The 24,595-nt window shown below is 37.9% G+C and overlaps 1 protein-coding gene across 1 annotated transcript in view; it reads left to right on the top strand.

Moving 5' to 3' along the window:
- ST8SIA6 (ST8 alpha-N-acetyl-neuraminide alpha-2,8-sialyltransferase 6) overlaps positions 1-22,388 on the top strand; it is a 36,516-nt gene extending 14,128 nt beyond the window's left edge. The window contains exons 3-7 of the mRNA XM_032235069.1: positions 6,723-6,809; positions 17,840-17,984; positions 19,401-19,510; positions 21,228-21,320; positions 21,920-22,388. Of these exons, the coding sequence (XP_032090960.1) occupies positions 6,723-6,809; positions 17,840-17,984; positions 19,401-19,510; positions 21,228-21,320; positions 21,920-22,388 (904 nt within the window). The remainder of the gene's footprint in view (positions 1-6,722; positions 6,810-17,839; positions 17,985-19,400; positions 19,511-21,227; positions 21,321-21,919) is intronic.
- Positions 22,389-24,595: the final 2,207 nt, after the last annotated feature.

Here is a 24,595-nt window from a genome sequence, read left to right as displayed (position 1 = left end):
AATGAAAAAAATGCTGTTACGTGATTTATTCCAAATATCTTGAAATATGTCAGGACGTCCTTCTTCCAAAAACCCCTTCTCATTTCTCAAAGATAGAATTGTTGTGATATTCTAATGTAACCTGCTTACATTCATACCTGCAATGCCTTTTACTGTTACTACAGGGCAAAATGGCATTCAAAATTAGAAAAAAAAACGCCTCTCCTACACTAGAAACAGAAAACCAGTTTGGTATAGTGATTAAGGCATCAGCAGATCAAGAGGCCTAATCCCATCTTAGACACAAAACCCACTTGAAACTAAGTTGGACATACTACATCACATTAAACATGGTAAAGAATCATCATACTTGGGACAAATTTTTAACCTGGGCAAATTTGCTGGAAGTGGGGGAATCATAACAGAGAATACTAATAGCATTCAGAGTTTATACAATAGCAGGATTGGAAGGGACCTTGGAGGTCTTCTAGTCCAACTCCCTGCCTAGGCAGAAAACCCTATACCGTTTCACACAAATGGCTATCCAACATCTTCTTAAAGACTTCCAATGTTGGGGCATTCACAACTTCTGGAGGCAAGCTGTTCCACTGATTAATTGTTCTAACAGGAAATTTCTCCTCAGTTCTAAGTTGCTTCTCTCCTTGATTAGTTTCCACCCATTGCTTCTTGTTCTACACTCAGGTGCCCTGGAGAATAGTTTGACTCCCTCTCCTTTGTGGCAACCCCTGAGATATTGGAACATGCTATCATGTCTCCCCTAGTCCTTCTTTCCATTAAACTACAACCGTTCTTCATATATTTTAGTCGCCAGTCTCCTAATCAGCCTTGTTGCTCTACTCTGCACTCTTGTGCTGGCCAGCTGAGTTCAGCTTTTTTAAAAGCCATTTTTCGCCCTCCCCAGGCTCCAGAGACTTTATAGGAGCCTGAGGAGGGTGAAAAGAGCCCCCCCCCCAGAGGCCCTCCGGAACGCAAAAAAAATGACCCTATGGGCAAACCGGAAGTTCGGGAACAGACTTCTAGTTTGCTCGTATGGTCAGCTTAAGCCCTCTGGAGGCTTCAGGGACCTTCAGGAGATTTTCCTGAAGCCTCCGGAGGACTAAAAACGACCCTATCAGCAAACTGGAAGAGACTTCTGAATGCTCGTAGGGTCATCCTGAAGGTCCCTGAAGCCTCTGGAGGGACTCTTATGGAGGACAGGCTGTTTTCACTCTCCCCAGGCTCCTATAAAGCCTCTGAAGCCTGGGGAGGACAAAAAAAGCATGCAGAAAATGGGGGGAGGGCCCCTCATGCACACTGGGGGTGTCGCACATTACATTATGGGTATGGCACACCTGCACATGACCCCCCTGGCACTCCCCCTGCTTATGGCATGCGAGCCAAAAAAGGTTCGCCATCGCTGACCTATACTGTTCCTGTGCATTTCGTTTTTCTTGCCTATATGTAGAACCTTACTTTTTCACCACTGAATTTCATTTTATTAGATAGTGCCCAATGTTCAAGTTTGTCAAGATCCTTATGTATCTTAAGCCTATCTTCTGGAGTGTTGGCTATTCCTGCCAGCTTGGTGTCATCTGCAAATTTGATGAGGTCCCCATTTATTCCCTCATCCAAATCATTGATGAAGATGTTGAAGAGTATTAGGCCTAAAAGAGAGTCTTGGGGTACTCCACTGCATACTTCTCTCCATGTAGATGCAGTTCCATTGAGGGCTACATGTTAAGTGCAGTTGGTTAGCCAGTTATGAATCCATCTGGTAGTGATGCTGTCTAACCCACATTCTTTTACTTTATCTAGTAGTAGGTTATGGTCTACCTTATCAAATGCCTTACTGAAGTCCAAGTAAACTATATCGACGGCATTCCTCTGGTCCACTAATTTTGTCACTTTGTCAAAGAATGCAATAAGAGTAGTCTGGCATGATCTGTTTTTGACAAACCCATGTTGGCTTTTGGCTATTACTTTGTTTACTTCTAGGTGTTCATTAATTCGTTGCTTGATTATCTTTTCCAGAATCTTTCGTGGTATTGAGGTCAGACTGATAGGTCTGTGGTTTTCTGGATCTATTTTTTTTCCTTCAGTTCAGTGATGATGCTTTCTACCTCTTTGACACTCAGAGTAACCACATGCTACAGCTATTGAAAACATAGAGAAAATGTTTTCACTCTATATAAAACAAAAGACAGAGGGGAAAAAGTTTGAATGGCATCTGTCAGAAGCAAAGAATCAGGACTATTGTAGAAGATTTATTGAAGCCTACTCACAAGAATCTGGTTGACTAAAGTTCAGCACTAAATTGGCACCAGATGAGGATCAACAGAATTCAGGAGAGGTTGGACTTGGAGTACATGTGGGAACTCAATGACTCTAAACTGATGATATACTTTACTCTGCCTGCTTCTATATTATTGTCCTTAAGAATAAGGCTTTAACAATTTAGGAGCAAATTTGTCAATGCATTTAATAAATCTGGCACTTACTGCATAAATCCCCTTCCCTTTTTTTCCACGAATTGAGTATCTCACATTATGTAAATTTTGTTTAAATAAGAGCCGAGGTGGCGCAGTGGTTAGGGGTGCAGTACTGCAGGCCACTTCAGCTGACTGTTATCTGCAGTTCAGCGGTTCTAATCTCACCGGCTCAAGGTTGACTCAGCCTTCCATCCTTCCAAGGTGGGTGAAATGAGGACCCAGACTGTGGGGGCGATATGCTGACTCTGTAAACTGCTTAGAGAGGGCTGAAAGCCCTATGAAGTGGTATATAAGTCTAACTGCTATTGCTATTGCTATTGCTAAGTAAACTTTCCCCTAGCCTGTATTTTCCTTCTTAAACTCACCAGATTACTTGTCATATCCATTTATTCATTATATGCTGTTGGTGGTTTTCTTAGTGTTTGTCCTGCGTGGTTTTAAAGTTTGCTTATTTTTTCAATACACACTAACCTAGTCCTTACATGAGAGGATGACATGAAGATCTTTTTGAACTAGTTCAGCTGACAACCATTTTGAGAATTGGCACTCCGTTCTCATGTCAGCCATTTTGTTCAACTATCCAAAGCATGTGTCCAAAATTTGAAACACATTCCACAGACTTAAGAGGGAGACGCAAGCTTGTTGTGTGCCAAGTAGTATAAGCCACCACCACCTCGCTTTTTATGGTGAACTCCCCTTTAACTGTAGTCCCATTTATGTATGCTCTCTTGGTCCTTGAATCAAGTATAAAGAAATGAAGTTGCATACTTTGCCATGACATCTGTAATGGCTAAAATGTGCCAATTTACCAGCTGCAGAATAACTGGATTCTCATACTCTAACATGGCTGTGAATACAGAAAGAAAAGAGTTGATAAGAAACATTACTGCTACTTGTTTTGCCTTTTCACTGACTTAAAAGATGTGGCAGTATTTTAATCCATGGTACAAAATTTGTTTGGGAATAGAAATTGTGATTTGGGCTTCAGAGGTTCTACTCCTTCTCTTAATATTGCAGTCGAATTACCCACTTTCAATTTTTTCAACATTTGAATTGCTCTAGAAGCAGTGGTGGGATTCAAAACTTTTTACTATTGGTTCTGTGGACTGTCTTGGTGGGCTTGGCAGGGAAAGGATACTGTAAAATCTCCATTCTCTCTCCATTCCAGGGGAAGGTTAGTGCAAAATCCCCATTTCTTCCCGATCAGCTGGGACTTGGGAGGCAGAGAATAGATTGGGGTTGGTCAGTCAGAGGTGGTATTTACCGGTTCTCCAAACTACTCAAAATTTCTGCTACTGGTTCTCCAGAACTGGTCAGAACTTGATGAATACCACTTCTGTCTAAAAATGTTTCGAGTGTTATCCTGCTTAGAGTTCTCATTTATAGACTAAAGAGATTTTTGCATGAATAGTTATATGAAGAAAATTAAATCATACAATGATTTATTCCAGATAGGATTAGGTTTTTCTCATCCCCCCAATTTATAGGAGCTCTACTGAATTACAATACAATTACAAGTCTAAGGGATGAACTGCCTGCACTCCTTACCTGTATTTGAGCTGTTCGGGGCTTCCACGCACATGCACAGAGCATATGGTGCCTGCGCGATGCCCCGCCAAGCAGCTGGAGCATCGTGGAGGCATTGCGGAGTGTCATGGGCGGTAAGCACGCATGAACGTGCTACACGCATGTGCGTGCATGCTGCACACGTTCATGTGGAAGTCTGGCCCCATTGCACCGTACTGGTTGCAACAGGCTCCGGAACCCACCACTGGGTGCAAACCATTGCTGGCAGTAAATTGCACTAGGCTTCATTTTTGAATCTATAGTAGAATCTGAGTAGGAAAATAGAAGTTTATATCAGAGACAAAGAATCTGTCACTACCCAGGCTTTTAGCAAAACAAATATCAGCTGTTCTAGAGAGTATGACATTAAAATGCTAACAATTGAAGTTTGAAAACATATGAAAGGCTGTACTGTAAATTCCTCTTGGTTGGAATATATTATATGGGACTTTCAAGTTATTAATACTAATAACATACATAGGCTCCATGGATTTCAGTCTAGTTACTCTAAAGAAAACTAATTCTGAACCCTAGCCCATTAAATTTGTTTGCTTTTTTTACATCTGAACAAACTCTCTATGCAAGATGCATTATTATAGGAAAAAACAAATTATTCTGTCGCCATCTTTGTAACCTTTAGATGGCTCATTGCATATGAATGTGATATTCTGTGAAAATGTGTCTCAGAAGATAAATGTTCATTTAAAAAAAAAGTATTCAGAACACTGGCTTTGGACACAAAAGCTTGTGGAAAGATGCCAAGAAATAAATCAATGAAAATTCAAGGCAATGTGCCATCCTATGTTGCCTTCACAGAGATTGTCTTTCTCATTAATGTTTTAAGGACCTGATTCAACAACAAGAAGATATTTTTGGCACAAAAATAGGAACAGATCCCTGTCTCAGAAACTGTTTCAGGCAGGATTTCCAGATCTTTCTTTAGAAGGAATTTAGGCTGAACCTGAATGTTCTCTAGTGCAGTAAAATGTATGTCCCATTCAGAATTGATTGGGAAAGCTTTCACATAACCATGAAGTCTATGGGTGCCTGATGGAAGACAAAATCATTCAATTCAAAGGGAATAATCATATTAAGATATGCAATTAACTCAATTCCATTTATATTAAATCCTAGCTCAAAAAGAGTCTTGCTTCTGAAATAGAGGTTTAAATTAAGAATTGTAGTGTATGTGCAAAGTAGAATATATGCCTTTTATTCTGGATGTGAAACAGGAACCATAATTTTAAATTGGTATGAATAAATAAATTATTTCCTCAGCTACACTTTGGACAAGTATAGCAAGTGGATGAGAAAAACATGGATAATCTATAAATAGCAGTTGAGAATGGTGAAAGAGCTGCCTTGAATTGTTTTGGGTTTTTAAAGGAAATTCAGTATTTTTATTTGAATAGTACTTTTTGTAAAGACCTTGGATCTCAGGTAAGTGGCATCTAAAACTTTGCATGTACGTATATATAAATAAAGAGGCAAAAATCTCAGGCCATAGAACTGGCATCACAAAGTACCTTACAACATGTCGTGTCTAAATACTTAAAATCTATTGGCTGAATTATTTTGTAAGTTCTTATTATGTCCTACTAGACATGATAAATGTATTATTTGTCTAATTCCTGTGTCTATGACATTATTTCTCCTATGTTATGCTGTAAAATTTCAATTTACATCAATTAAAAATATTAGCATACATTCCTTCATTCTAGCAAAATCTTAGTACCTGCTGTTTTCAAGCAGGTATATCCAACCTTGGGCCACATTTGTTTGTTCATTTACTTGTTTATAAATTTTATAGGTCACCCATCTTACCACAGGGTAACTCTGGGCAGCTTACAGTTACATCTTAGTTAAAACATAAAATGTTAAAATCAAATCTTAAAACTATGGGAAGTGGAATGGGGGTGGAATGGAGGAGAGGTGTGATTTGCTATTACTCAATCAACCACCTCCACTACATTGTTCTCCACTGAGTCCCAAGCCAACTGGCAAAGCCACATCTTTAGGCCCCCTACGAAAAGATAAGAAGGTTGGTGCCAACCTTTCAGTGGGAGGTAAAATGTTCTAGAGCAGGGGTCTCCAACTTTGGCCACTTTAAGCCTGGGGACTTCAAATTCCAGAATTCTGGGAGTTGAAGTCTTCCAGGCTTAAAGTGGCCAAAGTTGGAGACCCCTGTTCTAGAGGGCACACAGCAAAAAAGGGCCTCTTCCTGGACCCCACCAGCTGGAATAACTCTGCTAATGGAATCTGTAGCATGTCTTCTCTGGTGGCATGAATGGTACGGGCCAATCACAGTGGGGCGGAACGATTTTATACATTAAAATGAATCTATGCAATTCATTTAATGCAGCTTAGGCAAGTCAAAAGTCAAAATACAGCTGTTTTATAGGTGTAACCTAGTGGGTATGCTTTTAGTTCTATTTTAATTTTGTTCTATGCTGCCCAGAGTCAGTTGCTTATGAGATGGGCAGTTCTATAAATGTAAATAAATAAAATACATAAAGAAAGTCAAACTTTGCAATAGATTATTTTTTCTCTTACCATGGAGACCATGGGCTTTTTTTTCTTATCAAGCTTGTCTTTTCAACTCTACATATCTATTTCATCAGATGTTGAGAAAAAATGCTAATATAACCATCTGCTTCATTGCTATGTGTTAAATTCTTTTTCTTTTAGATATTCTGAAGATTATTATTTGCAAATAGTTGGTAAACTACAGAACTGTACCTGGAATAGAAGGCCACAAGAATATGCCAAATTCAGGTAAGGGGTTTTGGAAATGAGCCCCACTGAATCTTTGGAACTAGCTAGTGTGACACATAAACTTAGTTTTTTGTTTCTTAATTCTACAAAATTAACGGCAGAAGAACTTTAAATGAAAATGTGATATACTAAAATAATAAAAATGGTATTTTTAACTCTCTCTTGAAATATATTACTGTTTGCATTTTTACACTGCTTTGGGAATACAGTGCTATATTAGGACACTTTTCAGTGGAATGAAAACTAGAGAAATGATCAGTAATACTACTTTTTCTTTCTATTTTTGTGGATGGATTGCAGAATTAACCAGAATTAGCTTAGTGGCTGCAGCATGTTTCCTTCTATGAGTTATATTACATAGAATGCTCTTACATGGCATGTCCTTATTTATGTGAACATGCATTTATATTAGATACTAATTTTGCCCTTATACTTTCTTTATGGATTCTACCCCTCCACTTTGTGGAGCGGAGACAGGCAGATATTTTTTAGCTATAGGCCACATTCTGTTGCTAGAGGCAGAAGATTTCAGTGACACGGCAATGTGGTTGAAATGTTCAGCCACATGATTTCTTGCTTTTTTATCTTTGTTTTGTTTTCAAAATAAAAAAGTTGTCTAGTAAGGGATTGTTACACTTATTTTGCTTTTTGTTAAAAAAATTTTTTTACCAAAAGATACCATTTAAATGCTTTTTAAAAAATGAACAGAAATGTCATGGAGAATAAAGCTACCAGTGACTCAGTTTGTATGATATGTTTACCGATATGTAATAGAAACATTGCTTAGTCAATAAACTCTTGTTCTGGGTTTGCCCAACACACTGAATCATGGACTAGATGGGGTAATTTGAACAAATGCAATTTGTATTCAGAGCATCATGCAAAGTTCAGCCAACGATGAGTAATCATGTTTGTGACATGCTCCTTCTAGATTTAAATACAAGCTCTTATCAACTGCTAGGGAATTAAGAAATTCTTAATGCCTTTTTGGCAATGCTGTTACAGTGAGCTCTGGGACTAAGATCGTTTGAGATGAGTACTCCTAGGTCTTTAATAGAGTAAGGGTTGCCTACGAGATTGTATTCACCCAGTTTGTATTTTGTGTTCATATTTTTGTTGCCAATGTGTAAGACAGAACGTTTGTTAGTTGAGATTTGGAATTGCCAATTGCGCGACCATTCTGGCACATGATCAAGGTCGTTTTGTAGGGAAGCAGCATTGTTGGTGGTGTTAAATAGTTTTGGGTAATTGATGAAGAGGATACTTATAATATGATCACAAAGGTAATTTATGTAAAGTAGAAAGAGTGTGGGTCCTAAAACGCTGCCTTGGGGGATACTGCTGCTAACTGGTGCCAGATTTGACAGGGCGCTCCCTATTTTGACTACTTGTTGCCTGTTTGACAGGAATGTGGCAATCCACTTGTGCAAGAATCCAGAAATGCTGTAAGAGCTTAGCTTTAACAATAGTTTGTCATGTACCACTGAATTAAAAGCTTTACAGAAGTCTATGTAAATTGCATCTATTACTTTACTCTGGTCAAGTTGTGTGATCCAAATGTTTCTACACTGTAGGACTTGCAAATTATAAGACAAATTTTTCGTGAAACCAAACTGCTTGTTAGAAATCAGGTTGTTTGTCTTTAAGTAGAGAGTGATGGATTGGTTTGTAATTGACTCCATGACTTTACAGGTGATGCAACACAGTTAGGTAACACAAAGAAATTTTTCTTTGTAGCAACTTAGCAATTTTGAAAACAATGTCCAGATCAAAACTTAAAATAACAACTTAAAAAGCAGATTTAAAAAAATATTCTGTGCAGTACTTCTTGTAATTCAAACATGATATAAAGATTCCAATCCAGGGAATTGAAATATAAAATACATATATTTTCATTTCTGCATGTGTAATCAACTGAATTGTCAATGATTCTATGAAAAAAGTATCTTACAAGTATCTACCTCCATGAAGTTGTCTTTTCTCAGTGCTCTTCCTTATTATAACTTTCAGAAACTACACATTAAAATTTTACTGTGATCTTGCTTTGAAAAAACAGAGAATAGCAGGCATTGTAATCTTTTTATAAACATGAGAAAACAGCCTTTTCCTGTTAAAAAAATTACTACAGTCCTGGCATTTTTTTGTGCAAATATATATTGTGTGCTCATATGTGGGTTTCTTCCAAAGGCCAAATGTATTATGAAAACTAACCAAACAATCTTCTAGGAAGTTTGGGTTCAGAGGTCAGAAAATCTCTCTCAGAGTGAAGACACAGAGTCTATTCCTTTAAAAAAGGTGTACTGAATTTTTAATGGAAGATAGGTTGATCCCAGCAAGTAAACTGGGCTTGATTGAAAAGTTTCTGATTTCCACTTATCTCCCAGTGGAATTAGTTGCATGTTCTTGTCTACATCCTTCTCGTACAGTGGTAACCCATCTTCATTGGACAACAGTCATAAAAAATAATTGACATGTGTAGGGGCTACCGTAGGATAGATAGACCATAGTTTCCCTCTCCCTCCTCAAAATCAAATAAAGCATGGCATATGATGGCAGAGATGTACAAAATCAGTGTTGGGTACTATCAGAACTAAAACATTTTTGAGCATCCTATTTATACATGCGCGCGCGCACATGCACACACACATACACATACACACTGATCTATGATTGTGGACAATTATTTGGCTGTATGTATGTATGCATGCATGTATAAAACTGTATTTAATTAATGGGCAGTGTGGAATAGTTAGTGTGCAGTGAGCTTAACATCAATCACCAACCAAGACAAGTCATTTAAAGTAGGAAGTTTGAAGCAGAGAGAATGTCTGTCACCATCTGCAGTCACAAATCAATTCTCAGTTGAAACACACAGCCTGGTAATTAACCTACATTTTTGTTTATGTTGTTGGCCTAAATACCAATGCTGTAATTCTAGGCTAAAGCTGCAATGGAAATAAAAGAGGAAAACTATTGTGGCAGAAAGATATGTTAATAAGTGTATGGAACAATAATTGCTAAAAAAACCCCCTTGATTTAGGAGCAGGTGATTTGAAATGTACTGCACAATTCCAGAAACATTTGAATGTACCATATTTAAGGGGGTCTGTATTGCCCTTCAAAAGAAAATATTAGTCGTAGTCTCTAGACCAAAATGGTATTCGAATATATCCATTAATCAGATTTAAATATTGTTAAATACCATAGGATAAAACTGAAACAATGGAAATAAGATTTATTAAAAGGTTCCAATGCAAAATAAATAGGTATTGACATTAGAAGGACTGAAAGAATGAAAAAAAAAACTACTTTTAACCTGCCTTAGGCACGAAAGCCAGCTAAGTGACTTTGGGTCAGTCATTTTCTATCAGCCTAACCTACCTTACAAGGTGGTTGCTTTGGGAAAACAGGAGGAGAAAGCTCAGATTCGGTTTTCCCAGATGTGCCAACATGGCTCTCTTAATAAATTGGAACTTTGAACAAAACTGATTTAATTTTGGATGTTATTTGGAACCTTGACATTAACCTGAATCTGAGCTTCCTGAATTTTCCCCACCCAGTTGAAAGTTCATGATCTTGCCCCACACCCACAAGTCCATCTCATGGTCCAATCTTCCACTGCCATGCTGGCAGTTCTACCTATCCAGTTCCGGTCAGGTGCAGAGGTGTAGAGATAAAGGATGATCTTGGATCCTAGGAAGGAATTTTATTTTGACAACATCACATTCTACTCCTTACTATTCCCCCTCCCAATTCCACACTAATGAAACAGCATAGCAGAATAGAATATTAGTGTGGCAGGCCAAAGATCCCAAAAGGAACTGGCTGCCTGACATAGGCTCAAATTTTAAAAAGTGAACTGGAAATAAACGGGTTGATTAATACTTACGTAATAGAAGCATAATGTCCTGTTTGGTCAACAATCTTGCTAATAACTGCATATACAGGATGCAATCTGAATCAGTCACTGGGACCAAAAAAAATTTATTCCAAATTTTTAGACTCATGGTGGAGCTGATCACTGGGAAACTTCCAGCACAAGCACAAAACCTTGGAAGAATAAACCTTTGACTCAATGACTGATTCAGATCCTGCAACATTATTCTGGGAGACATATATTTGCCTTCATTCACGAGAGATTTGGGCAACCAGAGCTTTATATACTACATATACTTTTGAATGCACATATTTTAAACACTTAGGGTAATAACTTTATTTTTACAGATGTTTTTATTAACTGAATATAAAACAAAAAATAAATACCAGAGGAAGTTACAAAGAATGTTTTTTTAAAAGATACAGATATAATATTTTTATGTAGATAATATATATCACAATTCTATATATATTTAGTTTTGTTATATGCTGTCCAGAGTCATTTACTTGGGAGATTGGTGGCTATATGAATTAATTACATACATACATACATACATACATACATACATACATACATACGTACACATTTCAATAAAAAGTAACCATAATTTATTATAATCATCCATAATGAATTTACATTTGTTGAGATTCAGGCATACACTCCCAATAACCTTGTTATCTGCTTAGACTTGCAGGAAAAAACCTACCTCTTCTCAATTGCCTTTAATTATCTGGCTGTTAATATCAAAGTTATACATAATATATCATTTCCAGATAATATCCTTATATCTTGATTCATAATTACAATAGTAGTTTCTGGAGTTCGATTTATACAACAGGCACCAGATCCATTTATTTAAAAGTATATTATCTTGTCATGATCCCGCGGGAGAAGCTACTGCAATTTTTACAGTTCAGAGAGTCTGTATTATGTAGCTGGTCTCTTTTGGTGATCTGCATTTTGACACTAATCCTCAATACCTACATAAAGTATTTTTAAAATAAAGTCTTGTAGGTAGCCAATCTCGCAAGCAGCAGCAGCAGCATTTGGCTGGGCTTGGCTGGTCCCCAAAAGCTAAGCAAGCCTGATAGCATTTGAATGGGAAAAATTCAATTCTGGGATTGAGAAAAAATAAAAATAAGAACATCTCAGGAAAGGGCAGCTGCAAAGCAGTTTCATATTGCTGTTAAGCAAACTACATAAATGTATACCCAGGAAGCTTCTGATTCTGACTTGAAAGAAATATTTTAATATGGCTATAAGTGAGAGTGTAGATTCATTCTCCGAGCTTGAGGGTAGTTTCTGAACATTTCGTTACCAGGTGAAGTAACATATTCAGTGGAATTTATGGAATGTCAGTGTTGGTTATTCTACTTATAAGGGTTTCGAGATGTCAGTAGGTCTTGTAATAGAAGGGTCACATCAGGTGAGGGATCAGGTGTGAGTCACGTCAGGTGAAACCTGAAGTGTGGTGGTTGGTAGTGTGACCGATGATTCTTGCATTGCTCCAATCAAATTGGTACTATTTGGTGTCAGTGTGGGTAGGGATTAAGAATTTGGGATCATGGCGATTGACTGCCAGCTGATGTTCATGAATTCTGGTTTTCCGTTGATGTGATGTTTGTCCCCCATAGAATTGGTTGAAATTGTTACAACTGATTTTGTAAATTGCATTGTTTCTTTCAACCTCTAGGAATAACAATAGTCCACAAACCCACAGTCACAATCCGCCAGGAATTATCCAGAACCGAAGACATGATACAGAAGGATGAAAGAAGCAATGTAATTTACAAAAACAATGGTAATAACTGCAGCCAATTCTATGTGGAACAAACATCACATCAATTGAAAATCAGGATCCATAAACGCTAGCTTTCAGTCAAATGCCATGATCCCAAATCCCTAATCTCTACCCACACTGATCACCAGTTGTGATTGGAGCAATACAACATTCATCAGCCACACTACCACCCGCCATACTTTCAAGTTTATTGAAACTTGGCATTCCACAAGCAATTCAACCTACAATCAACCTAAGAACCCCTGAGAATTCAATTAACTGCACAACCAACCAGTGTCCACAATCCCCCCCAACCAACATTTCACTTCCCAATGACTCTCACCTGATGTAATCTCCCCACCATAAGACCCACCACAAGACCTTCACTTTACATGACCCACACTGAGAAGACCCATCATTAGACCTTCGCTTAATTTGACCATCCCATCACAGGACCTACTGACACGCAAAGTACTTATAGGCAAAAGAACACCAAAGCTGACATTCCCTAAATTTTGCTGATGATGCTATCTAGTTTGATAACAGAACATTTGAAAAGCAACCCCCAGACTCTGAGAATGAACCTCAACAGCCGAGGTGGCTCAGTAGTTAGGGTGCAGTACTGCAGGTCAATTCAGCTGACTGTTATCTGCAGTTCAGCAGTTCAAATCTCACCGGCTCAAGGTTGACTCAGCCTTCCATCCTTCTGAGGTGGGTGAAATGAGGACCCAGACTGTGGGGGCAATATGCTGACTCTGTAAACTGCTTAGAGAGGGCTGAAAGCCCTATGAAGCGGTATATAAGTCTAACTGCTATTGCTATCCTACACCTGAGCTACAGATATTTGCCACTGTTATGTACCTATAGATCATATATAATTTGTAATGCAAATCTTCCAGTCATACATCTAAGGCACAGTAACCTGAGAATAATTTTTATGGCTCAAAAAGCTAGATAAAGCAATTGTAGGTGCTCAAATAATGCAAAATTACACAATTTCAATTCTAGTAGGTAAAGGATGCCATTATGATTTTTAGTTTCCTCTCTTATGGAAGTCTTTCAATTTCTGATCATATTTTGATATGGAAGCTTGTGTATGTGGTGTATGTATACATATTTATTTTATTTTATTTGATGTAATCTAATCTGGTTTGATTTGACTCAAACTGAATTGATTTTGGCACCACCTTTCTCCAGAGCTACTCTAAGCATCTTGAGATAGAAATACAATAACATAAATACAAAAATACAATAAAGACTTTGCCATACATTTTTTTCAAGAGTTAATGAACATCCTCCTGGGCTGTTTTATTATGATTTTCCTACCAGTTTAAACTCATTGATTGATGTTTAGTTTATAAGTATGAATCTGGTTTTAATCTGTTAGTTGTAATCTATTATAATGAAACATTTTGTTGTTGACTTTGGCTTTATACGTTTCATTGTATGAAAGAGGGATCTTTGTGTTGTGCTATTAATTTATTTTACATCAAAGTAAGGTATTTTCATAAAATTGTACATTTTATAAATACTAGATAGTAAGTTCTCACATTCCAAGGTGTGATTAAACCAAGGTGATTTATAGACCAAGTATTATTTGGTGATTCTCAAAGAGGAAAGTGTGTGTAATTACAGGTGCTAAAATCAAAACATTGCCAGTATTTAATTTGGCATAATTGTATTCATCTTAAGAAATGAGGAAGGAATAATTTTATAAATATTCTTGTGTTGTCTCTTGCCCCACTGACACATGGTATTAGCATAATACTCCTTGATTGCATTTACCTCATTAGACGAAGCATAAAATTAACTGTGAACTTTTTGTATCAGTTTCTAATTTAAAAAAAAAACATTGGGCCATTTCTGGTTATATAGCTTTGCTTTGCTTCTGAATATTATCCATCATAGAGACATTTTAACTGATATTCACATTTTTGGCTAAAGCAGATATTTGCATAAAAATAAATGTACTTTGTAAAATGCAAATTTAAAATGAAAACATTGCAAAAAATATTATAGCGTTCATATTTGTATTACTGCAATGCACTCCCAAGCTGTGGCTCAGTCGTTAAGATGCTGGTCTTGTAAACTGGACAGGTTTGAGACTCAACACAACAGGATGAGCTCCCATCCTTGCCCCAGCTCCTGCCAATCTAACAGTTCAAAAGCATGCAAATGCGACAGGGGTGGGTTACTGGTTCACAACCTGCGCACACGAGCAAAATAAGCGTGCACGTGTGCTGTTCAATGTAAATTGTTCTTCATACATGCACAGAACAATTTGCATTGAACTGTGCACTAAAAATCAAAATGGTGGTGGCCTAGAGGCAGTGAGGGAATCAGTTCGAGGGCGTGGTAGGCCTGGGTCGCTGACGGTTCTGCGACCCAGGCCTGAATTCCATGACTGGTTCGGGAGCAACCTACTTCTGAAATGAGAGTAGATAAATAGGTACTACTTCAGTGTAAAGTAGTACCTATGCAGCGCACTCTGCAGCATCATGCTGGCCACATGACCACGAAATGTCTTTGAACAGTGCTGGCTCAATGGTTCTGAAATGGAGATGACTAATCCACCCTATAACCAGGAATAACTAGCAGAGTAAAATCCTCATGGACTCCTTTAAAAAAAAAAAAACTACATGGGGTGCCATTGAAGACCACTCAGAAACTTTAACTGGTTCACAATGCAGAAGTGCATGCACTAATGTGATAAAAAATTGGATTTCCCCATGTGTGTAACACCTTTGTGGCATGAGCTGCACTGGCTTCCAGGGGTTTCTTTGTGCAATTTAAGGTGTTGGTCATCACCTAAAAAGCCCTATATGGCACCAGGACAAGTTACATGTGGGATTACCTTTCCCTAAATTATTAACTCTTAATTCCCTGAATATACCCAATCTGCCAGGCCAGGTAAGGGACACATACTTCTATTCTCTTCCCCTAAATATTGCCATCTTACGGGAGCTAGGAAGTGTGCCCCTTCTGTAGCAGCTCTTGTCCCATGGAATCCTTTTCTTCTACCCTATAATGCCTTTGAAGACTTGATTTTTTTCCCCAAGCACTGGAATAAGATTAGATGACTGAATATTTGAAGTTAGATTTGATGCCAGGTTTTTGTTTTTAATGTTTTAGTGTGTTTAGTGTCATAAATTTAATATAGTTTTATGTGATATTTTACTTTTGATTAGGAGCCACCCGGAGTTGGTTAGAAAGTACATGACTGTATAAATGTTTTAATAAACAAACAAACAAGCAAGCAAGTATTAATAATGAATTAAAAATCATTATTTTTTTCCTTATCTGTATTGGCTCCTTTGAACTACACTATTCATGGTAGTAATAGGGTAAGTAAAGCCTTACAGAATTAAAATATTTCATAACAATCTCTCTCCTAATTTGTAACACATTGTGCACCCATTTTATGTCTCATCCCTATTTACTTCCTTGGAGAATTGATTTAAGTAGCAACTGCTGCTGTATAATGAGTACAGTGATGGAGTTGGAAAGGAGAAATCCTCTCAAGGTGCCTGGAGGCTGTGTGGATCTGGATGGGGACAGTGGCTTGGGCTGAACCCTGGCAAGACTGAACGGTTTTAGGTGGATGGAAGTCGAAGATCCAGGACTCAGACATCTTTAATTCTGGATGGGGTGGCACTACCTCACATGGATCCTATCTGCAACTTGGATGTTTTCTTAGATATTCCTGTCGAAGAGCCGCTAGGAGAGTCTTTGCAGAATTTCAGACGCTGCGCCAATTGTGGCCTTTCTGGATCAGGAGTCCCTGTGCTCAACCATTCAAGCCCTAGTCATCTAATCATTGGACTACTACAATGTGCTCTACATGGGGCTAACTTTGAAAACCATTAGGAAGCTTCAACTTGTGCAGAGTGCAGCAGTGCAGGGAATATTTGGAGCCCCCTAGAGTGACCCATTGACTGCCACCTTTTCTGGGTGCAATTTAAGGTGTTGGTTATTATCTACAAAGCCATGCATAGCATATGTACTGGAAGAACCATCTCACCCAGGCCCGCCCCACCCATGTTACAGAGGAGGCAGGCTTCAGATCCTGTCAATCCCAGCTTGTGGGGTCCAGGAGAAGAGCCTCTCTTCCATGACCCCATGACCCCAGTGCTTTGGAACTCTGTGCTCCACCAATATAAGTATTGAGGTTTGTTGAGGTTGGACTTTCAGTGAGGTTACAAATAAAATGCAGCAACCTATATATACATTTACCCAGGAATAATGGGACAATTCTGAATTATGGGATAATTCTGAAATACTAAAGTGTGTACTTCAGAATAGATTTTCTATGAGTTGACCTTCCACTTCTACATCCTGTAACAGCAAAGTGGATTGCTTCATCAAAAGCTTAGGATCCACTAAGATTAGATCAACTAAATTTAATATTATTCAATCCAGTGCCTTTATACTTAAAAGGCCTTTCCCTAGTGTAATGGAGCAATACATAATTTCTTGGAAACAATCCCACTGAAATCCTGAGCTTAATATTCAGCAGAATCGCACTATATAATTATAATTATAAATCTTAGTTTAGATATCATGCATTCCATCACAAAAGGAACATGACTAAAGAAAATGATCAAGTATCATTATTATTCTCATAGTCAAAAAATGAAGTTTTTTAAAAAAAAATGTCTAAAAGCTATAGATAATATTAAATTAGGGTGGGTTTTTTTACCTTTTGCAACCTGTCTGCTATCATGGCTAAATTTACTTGAACATTGAAAATAACAAGAAGCCTTTTAAGTTAAAACACACACACACACACACACACTGTGTAAAACTATCAGATCCTAACATTATAGATACATAACAATATTTTTCCCAGAAGTCTTAAGAGTACCTTGTATTTTAAATCAGAACTTATTCATAAGCTGAATCCACTCTAGCCTTTATGTTAACATACTTATTAATATAAATGGGATGTGAAATTAGAGTTATCTATTAAGTCCTATTTATATCTGTTCAATTTTGTTCTGCCGTAGAATTCTAAAACAAAATCTGCAGCAATAGCATTTTCTCATTGTTGTCTGGTAGTCCTGGATTTGATCAGCACTAAATCCATCCCTTATTTTAAAAAAAATAAGTACGTAGATCTACATAGTAATAAAATAAGTTGCATTCCACCTCTTAAAATCCTCACCTAGCCCTTGTTGGCCAAACTGGTTGATGAATTATATGAATTAAAATCCAACTTATAACAAGAATGTCTTGTTGGGGGTCATTTAATGCATGTTTATAATAATAAACAATATGAATCAGAAGTTAATTTTATTTGCTGATGATTATCATCATATTAATCTCTCTACTAAACTCATTGTACTGGTCTTTCATTTTTATTATGAACTTCAGGGCAGAGCTTGCTTCATGCTGCGATGCTATGCATAATTTTATTGCTTCTCAAAAAAATACCCCATTGGGAAGCAACATGACTTATGAAGTGGACAATAAAAAAACCATCCACATTACAGAGGACATATTCCAGATGTTACCAGAGGTAAGAAAAGCTGTGATGTTTATAATGTACCATAAACAAAGCAGTATAGGACCAATAAGAGGTGAAGAAAAAATATCTTTTGAGTTTAGCTTTCGCAAGAACAATTTTTTTAAAAAAAGTTCTATTCTATGCAACTCTAGTCAGACGTGATGTCGAATTTCACCTCACCAGAACTGGAGAATGTCTCTTGCTTGAGAAAATTATTGTCCGCTTGAAAGATATGATTAGGCAAAATACAATGACTCAAATGTAAAATTGCTTCCATAAATATATCCAAGGTCACTGCTATGTAGCTCTTGTATTTTAGAAAGCAAATATGGTAAGAATATGCTTATGGCTTTGCACAGTGGCATTTCAACAAACCATCATTAAATGAAAATTGGTTTAATGCAACATGTGTATCAGGGACGTGCAGTCACTAGAGGCAAGGGAGGCGGGGCCTCACCAGTCTCCTCAGAGAAAGGAAAGGATTTTAAATAATTTTCTTAAAATAATTAAAGCCAGGGTAGTTGCTACCAGATTTCAAGTCAGAGTGGCTTGGTGTCTGCTCTCAGTATTAACTAGGAGGAGGCCGGAGAACTAGGGGCCTCTTTTGCATAAGGAATTTTTCGCCTTTTAAGAGTTAAGCAAAGGTTAACAAGCAAAGAATTCCTTATGCAAATGAGGCACATATTCTCTTGCCTCCTGTAAAGGGCATTTTTAGAGGCTTTTTAGAGTTCTCTGGGAGCAACTAGCTCAGTCTGACTCAGAGCTCTGGCTTTTCAAGAGGGCAGGGCAGGGCAGGGCAGGGAGAAGCAGAGTTGAAATTGTCTCTGAAACAGCTGGAAAAGGTGTGTGTGGGGAGGAATTCCAAAAGTTTGATCGGAAGGCAGCAGGGGAAGGAGGGGTATGGCAGAGGAACTGCTTTCAAGCCTTTGGAAAATATATCCAATCCAACTTCTATCTTTGTGTTTGAGAGTGAGTGAATGAGAGAGGGATCGAAGTTCTCTGTGTGCGTGTGTCTGTTTGAGAGAGGGGGGAAAGAGGGAGGGAGGAAGGAGGGGGAGGGAGAAGAAAAAGAATGGGAAAATTTATTTTGCAAGGGGGAAAAATGTTGTCGCTTTAAATCGGAACTGAGCATGCCTGGCTGTGGAATTCTGGGAGTTGAAGTCCACAAGTCTAAAAAGTGCCTCACCAGGGCTAAAGCTGACCGCACGTCACTGATGTGTATCCAGAATTATTTGGCCTGTAGAAAATACTGGGAGTTTTAAGGATAGGAGATTTATAATACTTATGAGCAATTGAGGTAATGATTACTCAGTAAGTACTCAAAAGTACTTAAGTACTTAAAAGTTAAGTACAGTAAGTACTTAAAAGAAATGCATGCTCCTGCCTTTTTAAACTCTGACACATTCTGTCACTGTCTCTTGTTTTCAGTCTCAACCTCTGGATTTTCCTTTCAAGCAGTGTGCAGTTGTTGGAAATGGAGGAAATCTTAAGAGTTCCAATTGTGGAGCTGAAATTGATAAATCTGACTTTGTGTTTCGGTGAGAAATTTTAAGTACAATAATCAACTCATTGCAGCCCATTAATAAGAAAGGGAGTGAACCAGCCTTTCCCAATGTGGAGATATTGGCTATGGATGACTGGAGTTATAACTTAATTAATACATCTAGAAGTTGAAGGGACATGTTGTGGAACAGGGTTGTCAAACTCAAGGCCTGTGGTCCAAATGTATCATGCCATGCACATCCCTGGTTTAGAGAAGCAAGGGAAAGTTGTGATACGTCATGGGATGACAATGTGATGCTGCAAGTTTGACACTCCTGTTGTAGAAGAATATAAAGGTCATTTAGCTACAAATATAAAGGGACTCAATGGCTAAGCTTGCCGATCAGAAAGGTCAGCAGTTCGGCAGTTCAAATCCCTAGTACTGCATAACGGAGTGAGCTCCCGTTACTTGTCCCAGCTTCTGCCAACCTAGCAGTTTGAAAGCATGTAAAAATGCAAGTGGAAAAATAGGGACCACCTTGGTGGGAAAGTAACAGCATTCTGTGCGCCTTTGGCATTTAGTCATGCCGGCCACATGACCATGGAGACGTCTTTAGACAGCGCTGGTTCTTCGGCTTTGAAATGGAGATGTGCACTACCCCCTAGAGTTGGGAACGACTAGCACATATGTGCGAGGGGAACCTTTACCTTTTACCTAACTAATAATATGACATTATTTGTCCACACCTTTGAGTACCAGCTGATTGTGCTGGAATTTAGATGTCCAAGGTACAGTATGGTCAGTTCTAAGTGGGGATAGCAAGCAAGAGATGTGGTGGTGCAGTGGTTAGAATGTAGTATTGCAGGCTACTTCTGCTGACTGCTGATTGCCAGCAGTTTGGAAGTTCAAGTCCCACTGGCTTAAGCCTTCCATCCTTCTGAGGTCGGTAAAATGAAGACCCAGATTGTTGGGGGCCATACGCTGACTCTGTAAGCCACTTAGAGAGGGCTGCAAAGGCACTATGAAGTGGTCTAAGTGCTATTGCTATAAAGGGTTGTTGGGTTATTTTGCTATATTTGCCTGTATGCTTTTTTATTGCTTTGTAATGAAATCAGCTGCATCAGATCCATATATGTGTTGAGGTGTGCTTAGTCCTAAGGTTTATCAGTGAATGAAAACAACTGAATCAAATAAATACACGGTACTTCTTCCTCACCAATTTTCTGTCCCCAAATGATTTAAGTACTTCCATTGTAACTTGTTGCAAACGTAACTGGACTTAAGAAAACCTCACATCTGAAGAGTTATCTCTGATGATCCATTTATTCTCCCTTTTGTCAGACAGATACCATGTCTGACAAAATTGATGACATGGTATCTCATTTTTAGCAGATGCATAAATTTGTATCACAAATCCATTTAAATAATTAGATAAATATCCTCCCATTATATAGAAGGAATGCTATAAGTTGGATATGATTCCTAATTTTGAGCCTCAAAAATTATGTATATGATACATTTTCAGCATATTTTAATGCCAAAATGTAAGTTCCATTAATTTCTTAGAGGTATATTTAGAATAAGCCTTAGAAATCCAATCCTTCAAATACAGTAATAAAGCTATTAAGTGATTAAACTACAATTCTCAGAATTCAGTTAGCTAGAAGTTAGATAGAGCCTGATTTGGTAAAATTAGTGTATCTTTTAATACTTGAGAGAAATCTGACTGTTACAATAGGAGTGGAATCTAAACACCTTTTGTAAAATTACAGGTGCAATCTTCCCCCAACCAGCGGAAGTGTCAGTCAAGATGTCGGCAATAAGACAAACCTTGTAACTGTTAACCCAAGCATTATAGCTCAGAAGTGAGTATAACTGTGGTATTATTTGCAATCTGTGTTTAATCATTAGGCTAAACACCCAGAAGCTCATTGGTGTGTTATCATCATCACCATGGCTTCTTAGTTCTACTGGCTTCATTAATGCCCCAAACCCCCTCTTAAAAGGCAGGCTAATGGGACTCCTTAACCTTTTATTCTTTGAGAAAGTAATGGAGCCGTGGAGTCCTATAGTTTCTGCTTCCACAAATTTCTCCATCACTTTGAGATCAAGAAAGCATTGGAATAATGAAAACCATTATCTAAAAAGTGGCAATGGGCTTTCCTGTCTCTCAGTGCCCCTTAAGGTTTTGCTTCAGTGCTGCAGCTAATTTTATATTATGCATTGACTGAACATATGGCAAAGAACCAAAATGAAAGGAGGGAATAGATTCTCCGAGAAACAAAATCTGCATAGTCATTTTGTTAAAAGTGGCTCGCTTTGTGTACAAACTAAATATGCTAAATTTAAATAAACTGTAAGCTCAATCTGACTGCCTGTCTATAGTTAAAGTACTGCTGTTTAAGGTAGATGCCCTGTATTTTTAGCACACATCCACATCCAGTGTCTTTGCTCTTATGATCAGATATAACAAACTGAATGACCAGAAGGCCACCTTCCTGGAAAACATTTCAAGTTATGGAGAAGCTTTCCTCCTACTGCCCGCTTTTTCCTTTAGAAGCAACACAGCAGCATCTTTCAAAGTGCATCACACCCTGAAAGAGTTCAGTGCGAAGCAGAAGGCTATATTTTTCTATCCGAGGTATCTCAAAAGTCTTGCCCAGTTCTGGAGAACTAAGGGTGTCAAAGCCTACCGACTGTCTTCCGGCTTCATGATCACCAGCGCAGCAATGGAACTCTGTGAGAATGTGAAGCTGTATGGTTTTTGGCCTTTCTCCAAAAGCATAGCAGGTATTCCCATAAATCATCACTACTATGACAACCAACTTCCAAAGCCAGGTTTCCATGCCATGCCCAAAGAGTATAACCAGATACTCCAGCTCCATGGAAGAGGTATCCTGAAGTTGCAATTTGGCAAATGTTTGACAGAGTAGCCCAAGGTATGTTTTTGCTTCAGAATGGAGGAAACCTCTGTGAAGGCCATGCATTCCTATTTTGATAGCCGGGAAGACAGTATATGATAGGTGATGCCAGAAATGTTGGATGCTGGAACTCAAACTGGGTTGTAAAACCTCTTTTCTCTCTGTCTTTCTGAAACTCTTTTTCTTTCTTTCTTTGTGACAGTCAATCTGTTTATAGCATTCCATTCCCTGATTCACTCTATTTTACCCGCTTGACATTTCCCAAAATTATTGTCTATAAAGGGCTTTTGAAATGAAGACACCTGCACAGAATTACGGTGAGAACCAGAGGGTGCATTAGGATCATAGGTTTGTCATTTTTACTTTCAATAAAAGAGAATATTTATAGCTCAGGGTTGAACTGTGGAGTCCTTGGTGCTCTCTGAGTCTGGTTGTTTTCTTGCAGATGTTTCATTAGCCAACTAAATAAAATCATTGGTGACTCACATTGATTATATTAGCTAGGCAGGTAATGAAATGTTTGCATGCAAATAACCAGACTTGCAGAGCACTAAGAGCTCCACATCTTTGTTTTATTTGAGTATCTAGTAATTAATTAAACAGCAATGGCTTCATGTTTTATAGCTGGGGAGGACAATCTGTAACCCATAATCACATGCTATCCTCAAAACCAATCTTCTATGATTGAAGTCGATTGCATAGTTTGTTGTTAGTTGGAGATAAGAGATGCATAAAACTTGTAAAAGAAACCCTAAAATATTTTTTAAAATAGTAGATCTTAATCCTGCCCAGGGTTAAATAGGGCCACTACATGATCATTGAACGCCCATATACTTGAAGCTGCTCTAGAAATGTTATTTGACTCCACCACTTTAGAGTGCCTCTGACAACAGTGTTATTACTTGTGAATTTTCCTGGGTATATCCTTAACTAAAATTATAATTTTAATTTTGCTGTGTGCCATGTGGACATGATACTTCCTTGTAGAGGGAACCTTGGAGATAAATAAATGAAGTCTCGCTAGATCAGAATCATTCTATTAAATGTGGTCCTTGTTCCCTACAAAGATCAGCAAGCACGTAAATTAAAGTTTATTTCATAATATATCTAAAAACGTGCATGATGTATGCAAAGATCTTTGAAAAACAAGAACTTGCAGACTTAACATATGAACTTCCAGCCACGGATTTGATACTAGGGGAGATATTGGCTTAGAATGAACAATGTTTAAATTTTTTAAATCATTAACCTTTAGGTTAAAAGAGAAGCTATGTAGCTTTTTATTGAGTTTTCCAAGGAAAGTATTGTTTTGATGATATTCTCATGGAGGAGGTCTGAACTTTTTGTATTTATTTGATATGTAAGGAATTTCAAGGTACTCTTATCTTTCACTGGACAATTATTTCTCCATCAATATTCAGCCTTTTTCTCTTTATTGAATCCCAGAGTAAAATGTCATGACACAGAGTCCCACTGCAATCTGTTGTTGGATTTGATCGTCTCAAATGATTAATTTTGCAAGCATAACTACAAACCATTTTGTACTTAAGTATGGCATTATAAAAGTAAATGTGTGCCATTGTAAATGGTTGTAATCTACTTTTTTACATAGATTACATTTTCAAAGCTCAGAATGTTCACTAAGAAGACACAATCTCAGGATGAAAGTGGTATTTATGTAGCTATTGCATGCTTAGTTGTTATTGTTATAAACATATTTATTGTTTTCTTACTGCAATCTAAAATAGTAGAGCATTGTCTGTCTAGCATCTGGGAATATTACTAAACCTTTTCTAGTGTGCAAAGAGTTATACACAGACTATTTTCAAATGTAAGCCTTTCTCTGCATTTTGCCACTGCTTTCTTGTTTTTGTTACTTGTGGAACATCAATGTAGCATCCAGTTTATTTCTGTGAAGTATTGAATTGCCAAAAGTGCAACTCTCTGCAATCTCTTCACACCTGTGGGCAGGTAACGTGTACTGAATCTTCTGCATATTTGTCTTGTCGCAGTGGTTAAATGCAGCACTGCAGGCTACTGCTAGATCAGCAGGTCAGCGGTTCAAATCTCACCGGCTCAGGGTTGACTCAGCCTTCCATCCTTCCGAGGTGGGTAAAATGAGGACCCAGATTGTTGGGGGCAATATGCTGACTCTCTGTAAACCGCTTAGAGAGGCCTGAAAGGCCTATGAAGCGGTATATAAGTCTACTGCTATTGCT

This window comes from Thamnophis elegans, chromosome Z, assembly GCF_009769535.1.
Source record: "Thamnophis elegans isolate rThaEle1 chromosome Z, rThaEle1.pri, whole genome shotgun sequence".
NCBI classification, from domain to species: domain Eukaryota; kingdom Metazoa; phylum Chordata; class Lepidosauria; order Squamata; family Colubridae; genus Thamnophis; species Thamnophis elegans.
This window is presented reverse-complemented; position numbering and strand designations above follow the sequence as displayed.